This window comes from Myotis nattereri, assembly GCF_964212035.1.
Source record: "Myotis nattereri genome assembly, chromosome: 1".
In the NCBI taxonomy this organism is placed as follows: Eukaryota; Metazoa; Chordata; class Mammalia; order Chiroptera; family Vespertilionidae; genus Myotis; species Myotis nattereri.
In genome coordinates this window covers 170,924,027-170,949,403 of record NC_138075.1, presented here as the reverse complement: position 1 = coordinate 170,949,403, position 25,377 = coordinate 170,924,027, and the positions used below count along the sequence as shown (strand labels likewise).

Sequence of the window (25,377 nt, the reverse complement as noted above, 5' to 3'; positions counted from 1 at the left end):
TATGTTTACCAGAGTTATATCCTCTTGTTGTATCAATCCCTTTAATATTATGAAGTGGCCTTCCTTATCTCTTGTTATCGCCTTCACTTTGCGGTCTATTCTGTCAGATATAAGTATTGCTACCCCAGCTTTTTTTTTCATTTCCATTTGCCTGAAAGATATTTTTCCATCCCTTCACTTTCAGTCTGTGTGAGTCCCTTGTTCTGAGGTGGGTCTCTTATAGACAGTATATTTATGGGCCATGTTTTTTTTATCCATTCAGCCACTTGATGTCTTTTGATTGGAGCATTTAGTCCATTTACATTTAAAGTTATTATTGATACGTACTTGTTTGTGGCCATTTTTATTTTTTGTGCCTGTGTTCCTTTTTCCTTTTTTATTTCTTCTTTTCACACCAGTCAATAGAAGTAATTTAAAATATTCAAGACTTTGCAAACGCATGGCTGACTCCAAATTACCATTTAGTATGCTTTGTATTATAGGATATAAAAGCTACCCCCGTCTATGGAATGTTAAGCTGACACCCAAGACAATCGAAGTCTCCCATATTCAATATCCCACTATTTTCTGGTTGTACCAAAAAATAAACAATCTGCAAATGATTTCACCTCTTTAAAAAACAACAACAACAACATTTACACTTTAAAACATGGGATGAGGTGGAATTCCCTCCTTCTTAAAAATGTTTCTAGAGCTACTGAAAAACTTGTATTTACAAAATAGTTAATAAAAATATTCCTCTGGATTGTACAAGAAGGGAGACAGGGACCACTGATAAGATATGGTATGTGACATTAATCAGACTTGGCTTCTTTTTCTCCTGCTCCATGTGAGGTTGGACTCTCCTTGTTTTTAGTTTCTCTGTTTTCCGCAGGTAGGTTTCTTTAGGTTCCTGGTCAGCCACTTCGGCCTGCTTTCCCTTTGCTCCCCTTTTCCCTTTCATTTGCACTTTTGTTTGTAGACTTATTCTTTCCTACTGCATTTTTGGGCTTCGTTTCCACTTTTGCAGGAGCAGGTTTCTTTCTCTTGGGCATCGTGGCAGCAGGCCAGGCATGTGCTTGGTGCCTGAGGGACATGGTGCACCTCCAATATGTTACTTTTAATAAGTGAAATATAAAATTATTTAAATAGCTATGAATTTCTTGTTAGCTCAGAAAATCCTCTATATATTATCCTATTCTAGTCAAAAAGCTCAAATTTCAAGACAGTGTGTACTTGCATAGTACCTGACACATGGAAGATTCTCAATAAATTAATTGTTGATTGAAGTAAATTGTTAATATATGCAGGGCCATGTTAAATGTTGTAGGAGCTGCAAAGGGAGAATAATAAACCATATTTACATTCAAGATGATGTAACCCTATTTAATAAAAGAGAAACATGGTAATTGGCGTATGACTGCTACCCTTCCCATTGGCTAATCAGGGCAATATGCAAATTAACTGCCAGCCAAGATGGCAGCCGGCAGCTAGGCAGCTTGAAACTAACATGAGGCTTGCTTGCTTCAGTGATGGAGGACTCCAATGTTCCCCACCGCTGCAGGCCTCTGAGCTGCAACTCTAAGCAACTGTGTAACAAATATAGAAGCTAAACAAAACCCCAGAAACCTGCTTTAGTCTCCGGGCTTCAGCCAGCAGGATCACAACATTGTAAACAAAGGCCATAAACCATTTTCAGCAGCGGAGGCCTAAGAGCTGGAGCCAAGCCTCAAAGCTAAAGCTGGCCCAGAATAAAAACGAAAAAAAAAAGAAAAAAAGGAGCGGTTGGGAGCTTCCGTCACCCGCCAGCCTGAAAACAGCCCTCAGCCCCTCACCCAGGCTGGCCAGGCACCCCAGTGGGAACACCCACCCTGAACCAGGACACCCTTCAGGGCAAACCAGGCAGCCCCACCCATGAACCAGGCCTCTATCCTATATAGTGAAAGGGTAATATACCTCACAGCACCGGGATCAGCGGAGCCGTGAGGCCTCCCGGCACCAGTATCAGCGTGACAGGGGGCAGCGCCCAAACACCCTGATCGCCCTGCGGCTCTGTGTGTGACAGGGAGTGGGGCCACAACCTCCCTATCTGCCCTGCTCTGTTCGTGACAGGGGAAGGCGCCCCAAGCCCCTGATCAGCCCTGCTCTGTGCCTGATAGGGGGGAGCTCCCCAACCCCCTGATCGTTCCTGCTCTGTGTGTGCCAGGGTGCAGTGCCCCAACCCCCCTCCCCCCCCCCACGGGCCATGCTCTGTGTGTGACGGGGTAGAGCCATAACCTCCCCATCGGCCCTGCCCTGAGTATGAGAGTGGCGGCGCCCCAATCCCCTGATGGGCCCTGCTCTGTGTGTGACAGGTGGCAGCGCCCCAACCCCCTGATGGACCCTGCTCTGTGTGTGACAGGGTACAGAGCCTCAACCCCCCTGATAGGCCCTGCTCTGTGAGTGACAGGGGGCAGTGCCCCAACCCCCTGATTGGCCCTGCTCTGTGCATGACAGGGGGTGGCGCCACAGCCTCCCCATCAACCCTGCATGAGTGTGACAGGGGATGGTGCCCCAACCCCCCAATCGGCCCTACCCTGAGCGTGACTAAGGGTGGCATCGCAACCTCCCGATCCGCCCTGCTCTGTGCATGACAGGGGGCGGTGCCCCAACTCCCCAATCGGCCCTGCTCTGAGCCCGACCAGGGGCTGCACCTAGGGATTGGGCCTGCCCTCTGCCACCCGGGAGCAGGCCTAAGCCAGCAGGTCGTTATCTCCCGAGGGGTCCCAGACTGCGAGAGGGCACAGGCCAGGATGAAGGACCCCCCCTTCCCCCCAAGTGCACAAATTTTTGTGCACCGGGCCTCTAGTCCTTTATAATAAAATCCTAATATGCTAAGTGTCCAGTTGTCTGGTTGGCTATTCAACCAATGAAAGCGTAATATGTTAATGATATGCTAAGGCTGCTCAACTGCTCGCTATGATGTGCAGTGACCACTAGGTGGCAGATGCTCTGAATGGTAGGTTAGCTTGCTGCTGGGGTCCAGCCGATAGGGACTGAAGGAGACAGGCCTGACATGCCCTGGAGTCCTCCCATTGTCCCTCCCTGGCTGGCCAACATTCCATGTCCCTCCCTGGCCCCAATCATGCACCCGTGGGGTCCCTTGGCCTGGTCTGTGCCCTCTTGCAATTCGGGACCCCTCAGGGGATGTTGGAGAGTTGGTTTCAGCCTGATGGCAGAACAACTTGTTGCTATGATGCGCACTGACCACCCGCAGGCAGATTCTGAATGCAGTAGCTGCCCCCTGGTGGTCAGTGTGCTCCCACAGGGAGGCACTACTCAGCCAGAAGCCAGGCTCACACCTGGCGAGTGCAGCAGCGGTGGTGGGAGCCTCTCCTGCCTCTGCAGCAGTACTAAGTATATCTGACATCCCCCAAAGGCTCTCATACTGCGAGAGGGCTCAGGCTGGGATGAGGGGACTCCCCTCCCCCAACTCATGAGTGCATGGATTTCATGAACTGAGCCTCTAGTTAAGAATAATATTATAAGCCATGTGGGAAGAAATGAGTTAGTAATTCATGTGAGTAATACAAATTAATGTTAACCACATGAAAATGAGGGAGTCTTTAAAAAGGGGAGGGATTGTTAGTTGGATCTTGATGATAGTGTAAATAAAAGGTAGAAATTAATTTCAATTTGCAACTGTGAAAAAAAGGAAAATGTCAAGCAAAATTTGAAAAGTCAATTCAATTTTATTTTAACATTATCTTACAGCATAGTGAAGAATCATTTGAATGTGAAAAGAATTACAGATAGGGAAAGTAGATTATCAGGGATGATTTGCCCTCATTTTATAGAAAACTGAATTATGACCCAAAAATATTTCTTTTTTTTAATATATTTTATTGATGTTTTACAGAGAGGAAGGGAGAGGGATAGAGAGTTAGAAACATAGATGAGAGAGAAACATCGACCAGCTGCCTCCTGCACACTCCCTACTGGGGATGTGCCCACAACCAAGGTACATGCCCTTGACCAGAATCGAACCTGGGACCTTTCAGTCTCCAGGCCGAAACTCTATCTACTAAGCCAAACTGGTTAGGGCCCAAAAGTATTTCTTAACTTGCTTGAGATTCCACAGACAATAACAAAAATGAAAGCATACTTGTTTGAGAAGTTTTAAGGAAAACAATCTAGACCTCTTTTTCATAATTACACACGCTCACTTATATTCAAAGTTCTAGTAAAAGTTTGGTGCATATTAGTGACTTAATTGTTTATTTAATATTTAAAAATATGCATTCATTTAAAAAGAAAACAAGCCTCATAATGGTAATTCCTACCTACAGATATCACTCTGGAATCTCACAAAATAGAAACAAAGTCATATGACATAATTTCTCTTTTATATTTATGCTAGGATTAAATAATTTAAGACTAAATTAGATCAGGAACTATGCACTATCTATGGAAACATTGTATATGCATAGTGAAGAATTGCTCCGTGCTCAAAAAGAGGTCTGGCATTTTCCCTCTTCTTTTGAAAGTTAATCTTTTACTAAAGGCCTGATGCACAAAATTTGTGCAAGAATAGGCCTTCTTTCCCCCATCTGCCAGCACCAGCTTCCCTCTGGCACCCAGGACTCGGGCTTTACTCGCAGCCCTGGCTTCCTTTGGACGGTCGTCCAGAAGGGCATCTGGTCTAAGGAGTGGCTTCTTCGCCTGGGATCCTGGGGAGGCGTGGCCTGGTCTGTTTGCCCTGTGATGGGCTCTGGGCTGGGGGGCATGGACCCAGGTCACCGCTTGGTGCCGGTGCACACACAAGCGGCCACGGGGCGGGAACATCCACTTGGCGCCTACGCCTGTAGGCCTGGAGTGGCCAGGGGTGTTCTGGGACACCGGCTGCTCAGGGCTTATGTGTGGGCCTACAGGCTAGGAGTGGCCTGGGTCCTAAGGATGTTCCTGGGACCCAGGCCACTTGATGCCTGCGTATGCAAATTAACCTTCCATCTTTGTTGGGTTAATTTGCATACTCTCCTGATTGGCTGGTGAGCGTAGTGGAGGGATGGTCAATTTACATGTTTCTGGTTTATCATATAGGATATCTAATAGAAGTGTGTTTGTTTAAGGTGGGAGCTGGCCTCCATGGATCTTTGCATGAGGCTGAAAACACCTGACAATCTTAAGGTGGGACTGGCCAGAATGACTAACCATGTGATTTACAGTGCTACCTTTAGGTCATTTGATATCACACAATCTGGAGATTGAAATCAACCATGTAATCATCCAATTAATAATAGCTATGTAATAAAGTTCTAGTAAAAACTCTGGACACAGAAGCTTGGGTGAGCTTCCCTTGTTGGCAATACTATGTGTGTATTGTCATATATCAGGGCTAGGAGAGTAGTGCATCATGTGTTCAAAGGAAAGTTTGTATTCGGAACCCTCCTAGGCCCTCTGCATCTTTTCCTTTGACCTGTACCTTTTTCCTGTAATAAATTATAATGGTGAGTACAGCTTTCAGTGAGTTCTATCAGATCTTCCAGGGAATTATTACATGTGTCTGTGCTTTTATGAACACTCCAAATTTGCTCTTGTCAAAAGTAAGAGCAGTTTGGGGGACTGTGCCCTTAGACCTTGAATTTTGGCTAAATCTGGGTAGTATCCAATCATGGGAAAGAAGCTGATAGTTGTCTTATAAATTTTAACATTTTAGATTTGGATGGAATTACAAAGAACTATTCAAATATTATATTTTAGGGAAGAGCGTCGGGCAGGTTATGATTTGCTTCAATTCACAGAGATGGTTTGGTGGGTGGGTAAGGTTTATCACAGACTTTTGGGTTCCCCACTAAACCAAATATGTAAGTTTGTTAAACCCGTGATAATAGTATTAATCACAAAGTAAATTGGTATTTCCCAGATGAAGACAGAGGCTCTAGGAAACTAGTTATTTTTAGGCGTGCATAGTTTTCTTACAATTAAGCCTAAGGTTTTATTTTAAGTTTATCTTTGTATATAGTATACTATGAAATTAATCAATAGTTTACTAATATATAAATTAAGAATTTTGATAACTTTATTTATAAAATAGAAATCAAATATATCCAATAATATTGATGATGTTAATCTTGTAATACTATTATCACGGGTTTAACAAACTTACATATTCGGTTTTCTTTGGCTAATTCCCATTCAGCATATATTAGAATATCAAAGTGATGGGAGGCTCATACAATTTTCAGAATCATATATGCTTATAATGATGAAAAATAAGTATTTTCAGTGAGGCTAAAATGACAGCTTTAAAAAAAGCACATGTCAGAAATTCAAATAGTGTTGGGTTAACAATTAAGAGCCCTTAAATAGTCCTTTTTATTAAACATGTGTGTATTCTCTGGATAATATATTTTCCTCAAAATATCCAACAGCAGTTTTGAAAAATTTATGTTCTAAAAAGGAAACTAATGTTCTTCATCAAAATAGTTTAGCAATATGACATCTCATTTTCAAATAATGAAATGACATATTGCTATAATATCATACATAAGCTATTATGTGGTAAATGGGATATTTTCCGTATGCTCTAATGATAACATACTAGAGAATCTGAAAGTTTAAGAACTGTCTGCTTAGAATCAGCACAAAGAAGGAGACAGCCATATGTGTTTTTCTGGACTTCTCTTGCAGGAAGTACAATGAATAGTCCAAATCACTGTCTAGGCAATTATACTCTGCTTCATGTGGGTACAATTTGTGGTCTTATGTTCCATGAGAACCAGCATATATTGCATATAAAGGGAGTTTTTAAAGAAAAGCTTTTAAATGTTCCTAACATTATCAAGAAGTGCTTTTCAGCACCTGTTGTAAGTGGTGTTGTAAAAAATGCCTGGGATATAATAAAGTTTGAATATGTTACCTTGTATTTGCTCTTTAGACATTTAGAGCAAGGAAATAGACTGAGTGCAATGAAAGGAATGCAAATGGTATTTTCAGTAAACGATCAGTAATAGAGTTTGTTATAATAATAAATTTGCAGGAAGCAATGTTGAAGAGGTAAATAGGAGATCATATAGTAGAGTTTTGAATTATAAGGGTTTTAGTATTTATTCTGTAGACACATGCCATTGACATTTTTACGTACGTTAAGACAATGAGGACATGCATACAAATGAATCCTTTAGTGAGAGCAATCTCAGAGTAGTGTGCAGAAAGCATTATAAGTGAAGTTGAAGAATTGGAATGGTTTTTGATACACTATTAACAGGGGCACCAATTAAGAGAAAATGAGGTATACTTCATAACTTGGAATGCTCAATTACCCTAGTACACAAAGAAGAATGAACTCTAGAAATGATAATCTCTCTAAAATCTTTCATGTTTATAAAATGATTTATTTGTGAGGCTTCTGATAATGACATAACCTGAAATAGTCACATTTGACTCAAGGAGATGATATCTGTGACAATGAATCTACTTAGTCATGAAAATAGAATGCAAAAATTTTCAGTTTTTCTTCTCCATGTTTTAAATGAGAAGAAAACTATGTAATCTTAAAATAATAGCAATCATTAAATTTTCACGTTGAATGATGAATTTTGCCAAGTATGTAATATATTTACAATCCCAATATTCCATTTTTATTTTAAAAACAAAAATGAACTTTATTTCCTTACATAGTTTAAAATGAAAATGTTCAGAGTTTAATTTTAAATTGTGTGTGAATGCAAATTCGGCTTAAAATCCATGTAAAATCTATGTTTTTATGAATCTATGTAACTGTTAACTTTTCCTAAAAAGTAAAATATTATAGCAAGATAGTTTTTTGAGTTTTAGTATTTTAGTGCTGTGCAACTTGGAATAACTTATATATTATATATTACTTATTATACCAATAATCTTTTATCAGTATAGAGGGAATAATTAGAAACTTGGTATAACTTTGCGAATCTCATTTGCTAAATGTTTCACAAGCATGAAAAATACACAGCAACAAAACAAAATACTATACTATGTACAAATTTATAATGGCATTTTTTAATGACAAACACAAGAACACTATTTATATTTGCAGAAACATATGTTTTTGTATTTGTAGTGGGAAACCTTATGAGTGAGAGTAGATTAAGAATTAAGACAAATTTTTGAAAATATTTATTAAAAATATATTTTGAGCTATACAAATTCATAAGGTAACTAGAAAAGAACAAGTTGTATTTGGAAGTGCTTTATTGCTGCTGTGTTGAATGGTAAACATAACTATCATAATGATTAAGTTGATTAAATATGCTTTCTTTATCCAACCAGAAATCAAAACCAAATAACTATTCTTAAAGTAGTAATCCTATATAGTAAAAGCCTAATATGATAAGTATCCGGTCATCTGGTTGTCTGTTCAACCAATCAAAGCATAATATGCTAATGATATGCTAAGGCCACCCAACCGCTCGCTATGACGTGCACTGACCACCAGGGGGCAGACAGTCAACTGGTCAACCAGTTGCTATGATGTGCACTGACCACCAGGGAGCAGACACTCTGACCGGTAGGTTAGCTTATTCCTGGGGTCCAGCCGATTGGGACTGAGCGAGATGGGCCAGACACAACCTGGAGCCCTCCCACAGCCTCTCCTCCTGGCTGGCCCCACCCCCGATCAGCCCCCAACACCCTGACTGGGGAAGGAGCCGGCTGACCAACCACCTGTGGCCCCTCCCCTGGCCGCCCCCGCCCCCGATGGACCCCCATCAGGGTGGGCTGTCCAGAGCACAGCCATGCGCGAATTCGTGCACCAGGCCTCTAGTTATAAAATATTGTCATGTTAATTTCTTTTTCCAAAAAATATCAGTGAAATCATATCAATAAAAATATATGCATGTGTTAATGCCTCATGTTCTCTTCCCCACTGCATGTATAGTTGTACACGTCACCTCTTAATAGATTGTTCCAGTGTCTGTTCTCGGTGATGTGTGTACTTTGCCACTCTTAAGTCTCTCATTTTTTACAATTTATGTCAATTATCTTTCTCGGGTACTGTGAAATATTTAAAAATACTGACCAAGTTAATTGGATTTATCTTTTTTTCCAACATAAGACAGTAAATATAATTAAATGTAAGGTAACTCTCAGAATGTATTTGTAGACTCATATAGGAAAGTTTGACTGAAGGTCTTCTATAATAGCTGCAGCATACATTTGAAAAATAAAACTATTTTCTTTTTAGTCAATCTGTGGAAACTCCTATGATTAGACTAGTGATAAATAAATGTATACCATAGCAATACCTGACTGTAATGTAGAATAACTAGAATTAGAATGCATACTAGATTGACTATCCTTATTCATTTGTATAATTCCCTCTTCACTTTTTGCCAAAATGATCAAAACAGTTCTATGATGTCATTAAATCCTATATAAGAAAAAGCTAATATGCAAATTGTCCGTTCAGGAGTTTGACCGACCAGAGTTCAGCTGCTTGCTATGACATGCACTGACCACAGGGGGCAGTGTGAAATGAAAGAAGGCCCCAGCCAGCAGCCAGAAAAATGCCCCCAGCTGGCAGCTGGAAGGCCCCGATGAGCCCTGATCACTGGCCAGGCCTAGGGACCCTACCCATGCAGAATTTTATGCACTAGGCCTCTAGTATTACATAAACAACTATTGAAGTCCAGATCAGGACGCCATAGATCTTTTAAGCCTGTTTGGAAAGTTCTCTGCCTAAAATATAACACTCTGGAAATGCAATTAAGCTCAGTTGGTTGGAGCTTAGTCCCATACACCAAAAAGTTACAGCTTCCATTCCAGGTCAGGGCACATACCTAGGTTGTGGGTTCTATTTCTGGTCAGTGTGTAGAGAAGGCAATTGAGTGATGTTTCTCTCCCTTCTTCTCTAAACTCAATAAATACACATTCTTCTCTGAGGATTAAAATAAAAAGAAATGCAATTTTATAATGCCACAATTAAAAAATAACATTTTTATTGATTTTTTGTGAGAGAAGAAGGGAGAGGGAGAGACAAAGAGAAACATTGGTGCCTCCTGGATGCCTCCTTTGGGGTATCAAGCCTGCAACCAAGGCATGTATCCTGACCAGGAATCAAACCAGCAACGTTGGTGCACAGGATGATTCCTAACCAACTGAGCCACACTAGGTAGGGCACAAATTTAAAATAGTTTATTAAACTCCTCTGAAGGAATTCTTCCTTTTTTAAGCAATACTTCTTTGTAGAGTGACATGTTTCAGGTTCCTTTATTTTTAGCTGGATCATAATTTATTTCTATTTCAATAAAGAGACAAATAAGTCTAAAGGGTTATTTTAGAAAGGGCCTTATGGAATCCTATATAATAAAAAGCTAATATGCAAATTGTCATCACACCCTCACATTGTCACACAGTAATGGCTCAGACACTCAACACTGGGGAGAGAGGAATGGGGAACAGCCAGGCAAAAATGAGCTCATGCGAGAGGAATGGGGACCAGCCAGTCTGCGGCCCAGGAGAGGGACAAGCCACCCGCCCCGCAGTCCTGGGCGCCAGTGGCTGGGACTGCAGCCCAGGAGAGGGGCAAGCCGCATGTCCTGCAGTCCCGGGCACCAGTGGCTGTGTCTGTGTCTGCGGCCCAGGAGAGGAACAATCTGTTCGTTCCATGGTCCCCACGGTCCCTGCCACCAGTGGCTGTGCCTGCAGCCTAGGAGAGGGACAAGTTGCCCGCCCAGCAGTCCCAGGAGCCTGTGGCTGCGCCGGCCTGGGCGAAGCTGGCTTGGGTCCTGGGTGCCTGCGGCTGGCTGGAGGAGGGATTCCTGGGTCCTGGGTGTGGGGCGAGGCTAGAGCAGTTAGGGGTGATCAGGCTGGTAGGGAAGCAGTTAGGGGCGATCAGGCAGGCAGGAAGAGGTGGTTAGGGGTGATCAGGCAGGTGAGCGGTTAGAAGCCAGCGGTCCCAGATTGTGAGAGGCAGTCGGACATCCCCCGAGTGGTCCCGGATTAGAGAGGGTGCAGCCAGGCTGAGGGACCCACCCCTCCCATGCACAAATTTCATGTACTGGGCCTCTATATAATTCCTATGTCATGGAATTATATAGGATTCCATAAGGCCCATTAGTGGAGGGACCAGAGCTTGTCCATTCAACTTTGTAGCTTCAATTATATTATTTCAGCCAATAGCAATCAGGCTTTGGAGAATTGATTCACACTAACTAAACACAAGAGAGCGACTTATTTATAAAAGAAATTAGGAATTAATTTACTAGAATACAATTATCTGAGAAGTCTGTGAGGAAAGAAAACATGCCTGTTATGTTCATTGTTATACTTCTATAGTTTAGAAAGTTAATTTCTTAATTAATAATTATTTAGTGTTTTGTAAATGCCTTGAAGTCAGTAAATGCCTTGATTACATAAGTAATCAGTATTATTGACATATTTTAAAATCTGTACTTTGAAAATACTTAGTAGTAATTGTGCTTTATTTAACAACAAATTTATTAATCTTATAAATTTAGCATATAATTAATATTTTCTTACAATTAAACAATCAAAGGCTCTGAAAATATTCATATAAATTCTATATGCCAATAAATTGTAATATGTATTAAATTTTAATGGTATTTAAACATTAGTTGAACTTTTATAAAATCGGATTATTCCCAATGTTTTATAAAAATACCAAGTCTAAAATATCCATTTGTCTTAAATTCTTTAGCCAGTTTTGGAGAAAAAATTTATACACGTTACAGTGATCCCAAAGCAAATCAATATGCTTTCCCTGAAAACCGGTTCCCTGTACTCATGCTAGGGCTTTACATTTCTTCTATTTTTCCTTCTTACACTTTGCTAACCTGGAAATTACATATTTCTCTGAGATTTCAGAAATACCTGAGTCTATTTTTGTACTTCCCTTGGATTTAGTAACCATAACATGCTTAAAAAATAAAAGTTGTTTCTTAAATTTGTATATCCTAGGTTGTTAACTACATAATTTTTTGTCTAGTCATTCATTGGAATTTGTTACACATTCAGAGATGATTTAAACTCAAGTTACTGGCCATCTGATTGGACTTTACTTTTTTAGTTAAACTTAACTTGTTATATGCTGTTAGGCCTTTTTTAAAAGTTCAACCCCAGCTTTTAATTTTGTCCAACATTAGTGTCCCCTCACGAAATCATTTGCTTAAGTTCCAATTGCTTGTGTTACATACCAATATTCCTGTTATTATGATATATATTCCTGGTATATTAATATTATTAAAAACTCATTGACTTTCATGATTATATCTTCATTTTGTAGAGCCATTAATTTTTTATCTACCAGGAAATAAGAGACTATTTCTGTGTATTTACCATGTCTGTATATTTTGCTAATTTATCAAATGTCTGAAACACACAGTTGTGCCCACTTAGATTATTAGTGTTAATTAAATGCGGGACTCCTTTCCCATTTGGTTATTATGTGTGATCATCAGTGCTGGCCAGCCTTTTCTATTACTGATACAGAACGGGTATATTTGATGCAACTACTTTACTTACAAGTCTTTCCTAATACAGAGGAAAATGCATGCCTTCATATTTTAAATGTATATATAATTAGAAAAAGAACCCCAGCTATTAAGTATTTTAAAAAAAAACAATAGAAATTAAAAAATATTCCACCCTGTTTACGATATTGTATATATATCGTTAGTGCCTATTTATATCCTTCATTTTAACTTTTCTGTTTGAGTATTCTGAACTCTGAACTTTCAGGAGATTCAGATTGTTTTATTTAGCCATAATGATTTATATTTTTTGAAATTCATGTCAGAAATTAGCCAGGGAAAAACCATTTAGGTGACTTTCCTTAGCCTTTCAAAACTGCCTCTGACTTTTTATTTTAGATAACCCTTGTTTTCTTACTGGCAACAAAAAGATATCCCAGAGATATTCTGGTTGATTTGTTTCTTTTTTTGTTTGTTTTCTTTCCCTAATAACTAAGGAGCTGGTTCTTTTTTGTTGGTGAATATTGGGTAACAAGTATCTGAATTATCCATAGTGCTGGCAGAGAGCAAAACTACTTTTGCTGCTATTGGTCTCTTTTAAGGAGAGATCTGGGGGAAAATATATATATATATATATATATATATATATATATATATATATATATATATCGGTTTATGAGTTCACATTGATTTTTCTTCTGTAACATATCATTTTGCTATGAGGTTTCACCAGCTTCAAAGACTCTGACCCACATTAATAAGAAAGTTGCTTAGTAAGCAAGTTCCCAAAGCAGGCAATTTAGAATGAGTAGTTTTAAGAATAGTTTATCTGGACCAGAGTAAATGTCAAGGGTTATTCTAAATGTCAAGGGTTACTTACAAAATAAGAATAACATTGAAACCATTTAGTGAGTTCTCCAAATTTAATTTGTTCACTTTGTTGGTGTTATTTTATTTTTAAAAATATGTTTTTTATTTATTTTAGAGAGAGGAAGGGAGAGGAAAAGAGAGATAGAAACATTGATGAAAGACAAGCATCGATTGGCTGCCTCCTGCATGCTGCTACTGGGGATTGAGCCCGAATCTGGGTCACGTGCCCTGACTGGGAATCGAACCTGTGACCTACCTCTCAGAGCATGGTACTATGCTCAACCAAATGCACCGCACTAGACAGGCTGGTGTTATTTTCTTAAATGTTGAAATAATGGTGGCAGGGTTCTTAAGTATTTCCTTGTTAACTTTTTTTTTTTTTTTTTAACTATGGGTGGATGTATTAACTGTCAAAATTCAAAAGACGGTTGAAAATTCCAACCTTGAAGAGATGACATATTCTTCTAGACTTTAGGAGCTGCTGGAACCACGAACCAGAGGACCTACTATTACGATATTTTTCATTTTTTTGCATAGACTTACAATGATCACATCCATGCAATGAAATCCAAGGTTTCTGTGATAACAGCATTTTGTATGTTGCAATATCCATCTCCAAAAAACCCTTTTCTCATTTCTACGAAAGGGCTCTGATCACCAATTTGGTTATGATGCCTATTTTGGACTATCCACAGATAAACCATGTCCAAACGTCTGACCTGTTTTCTTATAGTTCTGGAGGATAGACGTGCCAGCCTAAAGTGCAAGCAGTTTGGTTTCTCCTGAGCCTCTCTCCTTGGCTTGCAGAAGGCTGCCTTTTTGCTCTGTCCTCACATCGTCATCCTCCTGTCTGTGTCCTAATATCCTCTTCTTCTTATAAGAACAAGAATTGTTGGATTAGGGTCCATCTATCTGACCTGATTTCACTGGAATTTCTTCTGAAAAGATCATGTATTCCTATCTTTAAACACAATCATGTTCTAGCATTCTGGGGGGTTAGTACTGGGGGTTAGTACTTGAATATGTAAATTTTTGATGGAGACAATTAAGACCATATTATGTTGTGCCCAGATTTCAAAGTTCCCAAGACCTCCAGGGAGCCAGTCAGTCCGATGCAAAAGAAAAGAGTCATTTATTTCAAACCTAGGTTTGGCTCCCCTGCCACACTCACCGATGCAACGGTAAGCTCCAGTGGCCGAGAGAGAGCGAGGCCTGATGGGACAGGGGGTTTTAAAGGGGGGTGGAGTGAGGGCAGGAGAGGGGACTGTGGGTCCCGCCGATTGGCCAGGCGCGAGTCGGTACAGGATGTGGTCATAGTGATGGCGTGCACTTCCCTTGATTATTATTGGTCAGTCCAGAGAAATCCTGGGTGTGGCTAGCAGCGGCTTCTTCCCGTGAGGAAGCACATGGCACCGTCCCAAAATGGAGGACCCAAGGCAAGATGGAGGGCGCACATGGCTCTGTCCCAAGATGGAGGACCCAAGGCAAGATGGAGGGCGCACGTGGCTCTGTCCCAAGATGGAGGACCCAAGGCAAGATGGAGGGCGCACGTGGCTCTGTCCCAAGATGGAGGACCCAAGGCAAGATGGAGGGCGCAGTCCTTGTCCGGCTCCTGCTGCTGCCGCCCGAACTCGCCACAAGGCAGGATGGCCCTCCCACACAGCACCCGCAGCTGGCCTGCGGGCAGACTGGGACTCCAGCGCGTCTGGGCGGCACAGGCTCAGCAAACGGGGTGCGGCCAGTGGAGTGGCCCAGCTCTGGAGGAGCGGCATCCGCTCGGAGCAGGCCCGGCCATGGGGCTGGTGCACTGCAGCATGGCAGCCTCCCCGAGCTAGGGCACGCGCCCCACTCCGCTGCCGCCGCTGCTGCACTGGGCCCGGTCCGGGGGGCAGTGGGCGGGTGGCAGCCCGCGCCGGGCTCCCGCCGTGGGCCAGGGAGCCAATGCCCCCCCCCCCCATGGGGCCCGGCGGTCGGCCCACACAGGCCCTGGTCCCCCCGACCGGGCCCCAAGGGCCGCATGGACCCCCGGCCCCAGCACAGGCAAGCGGGGAGCTGACCACGGGGGAAGGGAGGAAAGAGCCAGGCGGTGAGGCCTTCTGCTCCCATGACCTCCCCCATGGTCGGTTGCTGCACGGCCCCACCCCTCGGCCCGCCGCTGGCCACCACACAGCCGGTCCAGACACTCGGACTGCTCCCGGGAGGCCAGGCCCCACGGCGGGCGCGGAGGGATTTCAGAGCCCAGCGGCCAGACTCCTCCTCCCGCACCGCCCGGAGAGGCGGGCGGCGCGCCTTTCAAGTATTGGTCATTGAAATTTCACATCCAAGTATAATTTTATTTTGGCTAATTTGAAACTGGATAATTATTATACTTTCATTATGAAACTTTTTTTTTAACCTTTGTATTGACTAGCAGATTAAGATTCTCCCATTTGGATAGTGCTTAATAAACATTTAAATAATTATCTTTAAAAAATTTCCCTTCTTAAAACTCTGTCTTTTTTCACATTTAACTTCAATTATGTTTCTTTTGTCATTTCAAATTCAAACTTTTTTTTAACGTATTGAGGTTGGCAGCTTATCTTTTGATGCCTATATCTTATAACATCTTCTTGATACTATATAAATAAACAACTTACTCTCAAGAAGCTATCCCTGCCACAGTATATTAAAATGCTTACAATAAACAGTGATTTTATATATAGTTTAAATTATTAGTTACCTTGTAACTAATACAGATATACTACAACAAAATGCAATACAATATGATACAATACAAAAGAGTTCCTTGTAACTTTCATTTGCAGAAAGAAGCACTTAGATTTGTAAACATTTATCACCTTTGAAGCTGTTGTGCTGTATTTGTGAATAACACATTTCTAAAGTTTAATAAGTGTTAATTATATTTCTATAATGAGAGTAGTTTATGTATAAATGATAGTGTCCTTTAATTCTGAAGAACTAAGCCTGTGACAATATCATTAGACTTTGCATAATGAATCTTTACTTCTTTAAATATGAATTATGGTAACATTCAAATCAATGGAAAAGTGATTGGAGATGTGGTATCATTTATATTTAGGTTCTTTTTCTTGCCCTGTTTTTTTGTACCTTTGTTATTTCAGTTTTAGTCTCTAAATGCTAGTTCTTGCTTTTTAAAATATATTTATTATATGTTTATACACACAAATATACAAATAAATTCTTTATTCCTTTCTCCAAAATTCCTATCTCAGCATCACTGTTTTCCTTCAGGACTTCTCAATATACCCTACTGGTTGACTTTGCTATTTGCCCTCTTAAAAAGAAAGAAGGAAGAAAGAAAGAAAAGAAGGGAGGAAGGAAGGATACTAGCCCTGATGTTCATAGCATTATGAAAACCAATAGTTAATTTTAATCTAACTGATATTTATTTATTTCATTCATCTTTTCTAATCTAAAGCAAATTTTTGAGAAATGATAACTGGATCCCCACTCCCAAGTGTGGTCTAAATTAATGTCTCACAGTTGGCACTGTTTATAATATTTGTTTCAGAAACAATTCATTAAATGTGTCAAAAAATGTTACATAGATTTCAAAGATAAATATTAGAAAAATAATCCTCTTTCAGTTCACAGACTTCTGTACATTTGAAAAACCTTGTATCCTCTTTGCTCAATAAGTAAAATATCACCTTTCTCATGATCATTATAAAAAAACTTCTGATTAAGACAAATAATTTCATGTATTCTAATATTTTTGATACCTGCTCACATAGGTATTTCTGTTTAATTCTACATATCCTTTAAAAAGCTAACAGGTAAATAGTTGGAAAAGTTAGATTTTTGTAAAAATTCTTGGAATTTTTATTGTACTGATAATCTTAAAGATAGTCAAATAACTTCTGGGTATCAGTTAAAACTTTTCACTTCTAATTTGAGGGGTTGTTGGTTGTTGTTTTGCTTCACGGCTTCTGTGTGTGAATATCTTCTCAGTTTTTCAGTGTTCTGGTCTATAATGTTGACTTTGCTTCTTCTTCAGGATGTTTTGAATAATTTGGGATCTTGTGAACTCGATGAAGACGATCTCATGCTTGACCTAGAATTATTAGAGGAACAGACTCTTCTTCCACCTGGTAAGTATGAAATAAATGCACCCCGTCATGCAGCTCTTTCCTTGGTAAGCTGTATATTGTTTAGGCTGCATTCATTCTTTTCAGTCCCCAGTTGTGCAAGGTGCCTGCTCCGTACCATGGACTCATGATTCTGGTGAGCTTAAAATATATTATTGAATTATAAATCCTTTTGGAAAAGAATTAGAAATTTAAAAAAACACACAAAAAATCCTGGCCCTGGCCTGTTTGGCTCAGTGGATATAATGTCAGCCTGCAGACTGAAGGGTCCTGGGTTCAATTCCGGTCAAGGGCACATGCCTGGTTTGCGGACTCAATCCCCAGTGGGGGGCATACAGGAGGCAGCCAATCAATGATTCTCTCTCATCATTGATGTTTCTATCTCTCCCTTCCCCTTACTCTCTGATATCAATAAAAATATATTTAAACGAAACAAAACAAAACAAAACCCCTGTAAAATAAAAGAACAAAATCCATATTAAATGCTTAATGAAATAGTTAATATTTTTGGAAGAAAATAATTAAAATTTAATTTTTAATTTACTTTATATAACCATATGGAAGGTTGGTGGATCTGGATTTACTGTTTCAAATCTGTCACTTCAATAATAATTGCAACATTCATGTTGATGCAATAAAGTTGACCTCAAAATTAATAATTACCAATAGCAACCACAAATACATATTCATAAATACATACACACACATAAATAGAATTATAGTATGAGATAAATTCTTATTGAATGAATTCATAAGGGAGCCCATAATATTAGTAATACTATAAATTTATATTAAAGCATAAAATGTCATGTGTCCAATACCAAAATTACTCCCTTTGAAACTGTTATAGGAATAAATTATTCATTCTAATTTAGATATTTTACTATAAAGACAAGCTTTTATTTACTTTTTATTATGAATAACACCTTTAAGACTATCATTTTCAAGTCAAATTAGAAATAAAATTAAATTGGAGCTAAGGAATTTTGGATCCTACTGCATACATTTGAGAAAAATCAGCCTCTTGGATTTTAGTGTCTAAATTTTAAATATTAGCATTTAGATATAACTTTCAACTCTAATATTTTGTGATTAATTTTTGTTCATGGAGCATTTTTTAAGTAATGTCATATTAATAGTTGTCAAAAGAAGGTGATAACAGTGTTTATAATTTTTGCACTTTCTTTTACATTAATTTAATAAGAAGTTACTTAAACATAGCTTGTGTGATTCAGTTGTTGACAAGTGGCCATTGATTCAGTTCCTTTTCAGGGCATATGCCTGGGCTCAATCCCCAGTAGGGGGCATGTAGGAGGCAGCCAATCAATGATGTTTCTCTCTCATCCCTGCTTCTATCTCTCTATTCTTCTTCGTTCCTATCTCTCTATAACAATCAATAAAAACATATGTTTTAAAAAAGAAGTTAAATTATTTAGTTGAAATAAAAAAGAATAACTATTTCTTGAGATATACTTCCTGCAGTTGATTTGAAATATATTTTTTGAAAATATAGATTTTTCTCACTTGTATGCAGATAACTTATACAATTTTGTCATCATGTTTATCATAAAAGACTTTCAAATGGTGAAAATGGAGGGAAATTTGTCAAACTCTAGCAAATTTGTCAATTTATATCAAAACTATACATGCATTTACCTTTAGATACAACTGTCTAACTTCTAGAAATTTAATCCTTAATCAGTGGAAATACAAAATAATGTATGCAAATAATGACTCATTGCAAATATTTGTATTTGCAACAGGACACTTGTTGAATATCCAGTGGTATAAGAAGCAGTCATTACAAGGATTATTGAAAGTGTCACTTTGTGCTATAGAATGATTATAAGGATGTATTGTTGTTGGAGAATTTTACAATAATGGGTTAGACGGGCAACACCTAAACTCACTAATTAATCTTAATGTCACGAAAAGAGTAACAACTAGACATTCTGTCCCTCTTAATGCCTAGAGAGTTCATAGTCCCACTCCGTCTGTTCATAAGTACTTAAGTCTATTCTGTTGTCTTGGTTAAACTATGATCTTATAGGAAATATAGAGATTAGGTCCAGCAACCAAATATAGAATGTGGGGAATTCTACAGAATAATTGGACTGGTTTCTTCAACAAAGAAATGACACTATAAAAAGGGGATAGGTGTTGTAGATCAGAAGTGACAAATGGAATGTAATATCTTTGTAGGCATTCATGTAGAAGAGCATAAAATTATCATAAAAATATCCTTTGAGTTAACCAGAGAAATTTGAGAAATAATTGAGTTATTATTTATTTTGGGGGTGTGGAAAATCTTTATTTTTTGTTTGTTTTTAAGGAAAACTAAAGGGATGCATGGTTAAAACAATATGATATCTAATATTTGTTTTATCTACAAATTTGGAGGTAATAATAGATGAAACAAAGTTGGAAAATATTGAAAATGATCAATGTTGTGGTGAAAGGTTTATTCATTAGTCATAATATTTTTTCTGTTTTATGCAATTTTAAATACTTTACAACAAAAATAAAACCAATTAATAATTTAAAATGATTATAGATCATGTAGCTATCTCAGTTATTTTTGGTAGGCAATTGTGATAAAGAGTAAAAAATTACTTAAAAACATAAAGCCTTAACTATTTGTTTAGGAACAAAAATGAACATCTTTAAACTTCAGTTTCTTTTTTATAGCTATGCACTTCATTAATTTATTGTACAGAAAATAATGATACAGTAAATACTATGAATCTCCTGACTCTACTAAGATGAAGATAGTTTGGTTGGAGCCACTAAGGTGCCTTAGGAATCAACTGATTTAACCAAATTGTTCATAAGATAAATAGTGTTGTATTGCATATATGGAATGCAGTGCTGGTAAATGAGATATCCCTTAGAGTGAGTTGGCTTATTTAATGTTGCTTAGTAAATTGTCTTTGAAACCCTGTTTCACATTGGATGCCACATTATAGGTTTTGAAAAAGCCCCAAATCTTTATTTAGCACATTAACTCAGAAATAAGAATTTCTGGTAACTTTACATAATTTATTTTCTTTATTACACAACACAACTAAAAGCCTTTCCAGGATATAAGAAGCATTATTGATAACTAATATTGATACAAACTCACTAATACTAAACATTTTGAAGTAATGGTTTAAATAAAAGTGATTTTCAAAAGTCTGAAACTAAAATAATGGTACCATAAATTCTACTACTTACATTATTGTAAATCATTAAAGGCTTTTTAATACCTTTGTTAGGACAAAAATATCTACTTTTAGCTGTAGAGTCTTATTAAAGCAAAGATTCATAGAAGTTTATAATAAGGCCAAGATAAGTTTTTTAAAAGATCAGAGAAGTGTTTTTGTTTTAAAACTATTAAGTCAAATATTGTAGTAATTATCATATGTGGCATTTATAAATTTTATTTAGTTTAAAATACAATTAGATTTGCAAAGAGTAGAGAAATCACGATGTGTAGAAAATATAGAAATTCTGCTGTCTTTTTTACCTCAGTGATTTGCACATGGTAGATGCTCAGTTGGTATCTATTAATATGATTTTTATTTAAAATATTGCCAGACATCTTTGGAGATATAGGTACTTATCAGAATTTTTAAAACAAAAATTAGTAAATTTAATCTTTTTCTTAGAAGAAACCAAATACCTTTAATTAATACATTTATTTTAATGGACAAATATTTAAAATCTTTAATTAAAAAATATCCTTGCATTTTGAAAAATGTATATATTGGATACTGTTCTTTTGAATGATTTAACATGCAAATAGACAATCTAAAGGACAATAGCATAATATATGTACTACCTGCACTATGGGCAACATGAGCTAAAGTATATCAACAGGCCAGGAAAATATCAGAATACCAAAACAAAAAATACAGTGTAAATTGTGTGGTTCAAGATCTGTGTCATAGACACATTCATATATTTACACATTTGTATATGTAACTATATATTTAATCATGCTGTTCAATTTTGTGTTTATGAGTGTACCTACCTTAGTAAAGATTGCTATTTATTATTGTAGTCATAATAATTCTGGACATCTTTAATATGTTTTTTTGAATTTCATTTTTTGCTATCTGCATTTTCATCTAAAAGGAATTGTAAGTTTACAGTTAGGGTTTTAAAAGTGTGTTGTTGTTTTTTTGTTATTTGCTTTTCAATCCTCACCTGAGGATATGTTTCCTATTTGTTTTTTAGAGAGAGAGAAAAACAAACACATTGACCTGTTGCCTCCCATAAGCACTCCAACGTGGTATTGAACTCACAACCTCAGTATATGCCCTGACGAAGAATCGAACCTGCAACCTTTTGGATATTATTATTATTATTATTATTATTATTATTATTATTTTAATGAAAGCAAGAAAAGAGAGTTTCAGAGAAAGGAAGTGTATGAATTAATTCAAAGTGAGTCCCACAAGGAGACTTCCTTGAGGAGAAAAAGTAAAAGCAACTTTTCTAAATAATTTACTTTGATCTTGGCATTATCTGATTTTTATCTTTGTACATTCTAATCTAAAATCCAAGCTTTTAGATTAAAAAGCCTATGGATAAGCCTTCCAGATTTCTTTTGTCACATTTTCTTGAATTCATGCTTAAATTATTCTTCTGGATAATTTTATGAGTAACTAATATGTATTGTGTTTCAAATACAGGATTATAAGTTTGTTTAATACCAGACATGTCATTTCTCTTTTGGTAAAATTTATTGTTTTATAATGCATATAAATTTTTATAATGCATGTATGACCAGTTATTTTTAATTATAAAATATCAAGTGCTATCATTTGTACTTTGATAAATTAAAATATATATTACTGAACCTACCCAACTTTTCATCTCTCTTTAGTCTCTGAATCATGTTGTTATGGTCATGCTTTGGCCACAAATGAGTCTTGGAAGAAGATGTTAGCAGTGATGTTGGTTAGCTATATCTCGAGTGTTTAAAAAAACACACACCACATACATAGTAACAAAATTTAATAGGTATAATGCTCAAATGAGGGATCTAAAGTATTTCTTTACAGTGAAATACATGTTATAAACTATGTAATCTGTCAAAGGAATAATACCAGCTATATATGTTTACTTAATTTTTAATGTAATTTTACATTTTTGTGTTTTGGGTTTTTTTCCACTTATTGAAACATCTTGCACAATAATAATAATTTGAGAAAATTAGAGTAACAATAAAAGGAGGATAAGAAAAATAAGATGAAGTCATGGGTAATGTTGGCACACAAAATATATACTAGTATTACCACACTGAGTGGAAAATGTTACGTGGTATGTTCTACTAGCATATGTGAAGAAAGAAACACAACCAGTTACATGATTAAAATTATAAACTATCATTCAGTCAATCAATCAATGCATTTTTTTTTCAAAGGCAGGGGAGGGTTGGGTGTTAAGAGATCAACTGAAGGACTTGTAAGCATGCATATAAGGATAACTAATAGACACAGATACTGGGGGTTGGGGGCGGGAAGTGAGGGCATGTGCCAGAGGGTAGGGGAGGCCAGGGGGAGTTCAATGGGGGGAGAAGAGACATATGTACTAAGGTATTTGTAATACCTTAGACAATGAAAAGAAAAAGAAATTCTTATTACTAAAATCTGGAAGATATTTTGCTCACATGCCTTCAACAGCAATTTCTTCAGCAACTACTTTCAGTACAAGCTGGTAGCATCATGCTCAGGAGAAGCAGTTCTAAATGGTGACACAGCAGTTTAGCCGAAGCTCTGAACTTCATGAGGATTTCGCTTAATCTAAAACTGAAACTTAGGTCCTTGTCCATAGTTCACATTCCTGTGATACTTTTAATGTTGAGAACAGTTAAAGCACATGTTATCAAGCATTTTCCTCAGACAAGGTAAATACCATAGAGCCTAACAGAGCAGCCAGTGTTCAGCACTGCCACTTCCTGATGCGTCCTCCCAAATGCAACCCTGTGTAACTGAGATAACTCTCCTACAAATAGATGTGATCAAAACACCAATTAAATACCAGATAGCACACACTGTTCTATACAGAAATGAGAGTTGGGGTTTTGGAACACCTACTCTGTAGCCATTCTTTTCCACAATAAACTAGAACACGGTGACATCTCTGTGTAGGCTGTTACGGTAAGTAGCAGCCTCATAGTGGCCAGAGCTGATGGGAAACATGTGCCTGGCTAACCTGACAGTGACGCATCATAATTCATCAAATGAGTTAAAGCCAAAAGGAAAGAAAGCTAAAACACATTTTGCTGTTACCTGTTTGGAACATAGTCATTAAAATACTATTTCTCCCATTCTTTCCTCGGCTCCTGTGTTAATCCCAGGGGTGGGTTGTGTATAAGGTTGAGCAATTAGTAGCTGGAGACCTAAGTTGATGGGAAGAAAAACTGAATCCCTATAATGAGCTATGCTCTTTTCCTCAGCTACCTCAAGTTAATCCTCACAATAACTCATAGAGAGAATATTTCATCATAAAGATCCATTCAAATTTTTAATAAAATTACAAATTCGCCTCCAAAGAGGAGGGCCATTTTGGAGGCAGACACATCCACATTAGAATTCCAGCTTTGTCAAACTGTCCTTGGGCAGGTGTTTCACTCTTTCTGAGCTGACTTTCCTCTTTTGTAAAATAACAATAATAAAAATTATCTTAAAATGTCATCCTACATAAATGGACAACACGTTTATATGTAAAGTGCCTTTCACAGTTGCCTTGAATAAAACAGGAGGCTACTTCAAGTTGGTTACTTCTCTTAAATCTTAGTTTTCCTTGTCAAAGAGTTTGTCCTATCATTGATTATTTTTCATAGTCCTTAATATCTTAATGATTCATCACTGATATGTATTATTTTTAAATATGCATTATTTGAATTTTTATTATCTAAATTCTGTGTAACAGTTTAAGTGTTTTCTTAGTATTTATTACTCAAAAATTAATTAGAGCACTTGGCTTGTAACAAGTGGTACATTTCTCTGTGTTAAAACCAATGCATTGAAATGCACAAAAACATTTTTTTTGTGTTATTAGTCACATGTCCAAAATACTATAACATATTTAAAATAACAATTTTTTTAGAGAAAATACATTCCTGTGAAATACTTTAAAGCTTATTAACTCAAATTTTTAATATTCAGAGGGAAAGCAGGCTGTCACTTTGTATTAAATTTGATCTTAACAATTTGCAGCTGAGTTACTTAATTGAAAACACATTTTACTTAGATATTATTCTTTGATTAAAAGAATGTAATGGTCATTTTCATGGTTGAGTGAAGAAATTTTATATTGTTCTTGTTATTTATTTAAGAAATTATATCTAAAAACACCTAGGACAGTATCTCTTGGTATATGTCCGGATGCAAATGGGAAAGTAATGGCCCAATTAGAAATTAATTAGGTAGTTGCTAAATTATTTTGAGTTTGATGAACAAGCAACATAAAATTCTGCAGTGAGTTAGAAACTCCTCCTGTGCCTATTAATTAAGGAGATAATTTTCGTTATTAATTTTTAATGGATTATAGCACAGCAGAGCAGAGATGAAACCCTAGTGGCTTTGCTAATATGAATGGTAATATACAAATCACAACATTCACACAGGGAAAATTATAAAAATAAACTACAGATTTTTACAGCTTTGGTATGTCTGGGTCAGAAAAAGTATGTGTAAGGTATCTTCAATTTGAGTATTTAAAGTTAAGAAATATATGACACTTAATATTAGAATTTCAATATAATAGCTAGAAATCTTGACTCTGGGCAAATCTCAGACAACAACCAGACTATGTAAACTTGAGCAAATTATTTAATCTCTCAGTTTTCCCTTCATTTGAAAATGGGAAGAACAAAAGTATCTACCTTATAAATTTGTGTGAGAAATAATATGTTTAAAAATCCCAGTAGAAAGCTCTTTCTCATCTGGCATATATAATACTCTTAAGACTTGTAGCAG

At 37.5% G+C, this 25,377-nt stretch overlaps 1 protein-coding gene across 2 annotated transcripts in view; it reads left to right on the top strand.

Moving 5' to 3' along the window:
- Positions 1 to 25,377, top strand: part of CCSER1 (coiled-coil serine rich protein 1) — a 942,549-nt gene that overhangs the window by 220,461 nt on the left and 696,711 nt on the right. For both annotated transcript variants that reach the window (XM_081109402.1, XM_081109401.1), the window contains exon 4: positions 17,314 to 17,407. In XM_081109402.1, coding sequence (XP_080965528.1) covers positions 17,314 to 17,407 — 94 coding nt within the window. The remainder of the gene's footprint in view (positions 1 to 17,313; positions 17,408 to 25,377) is intronic.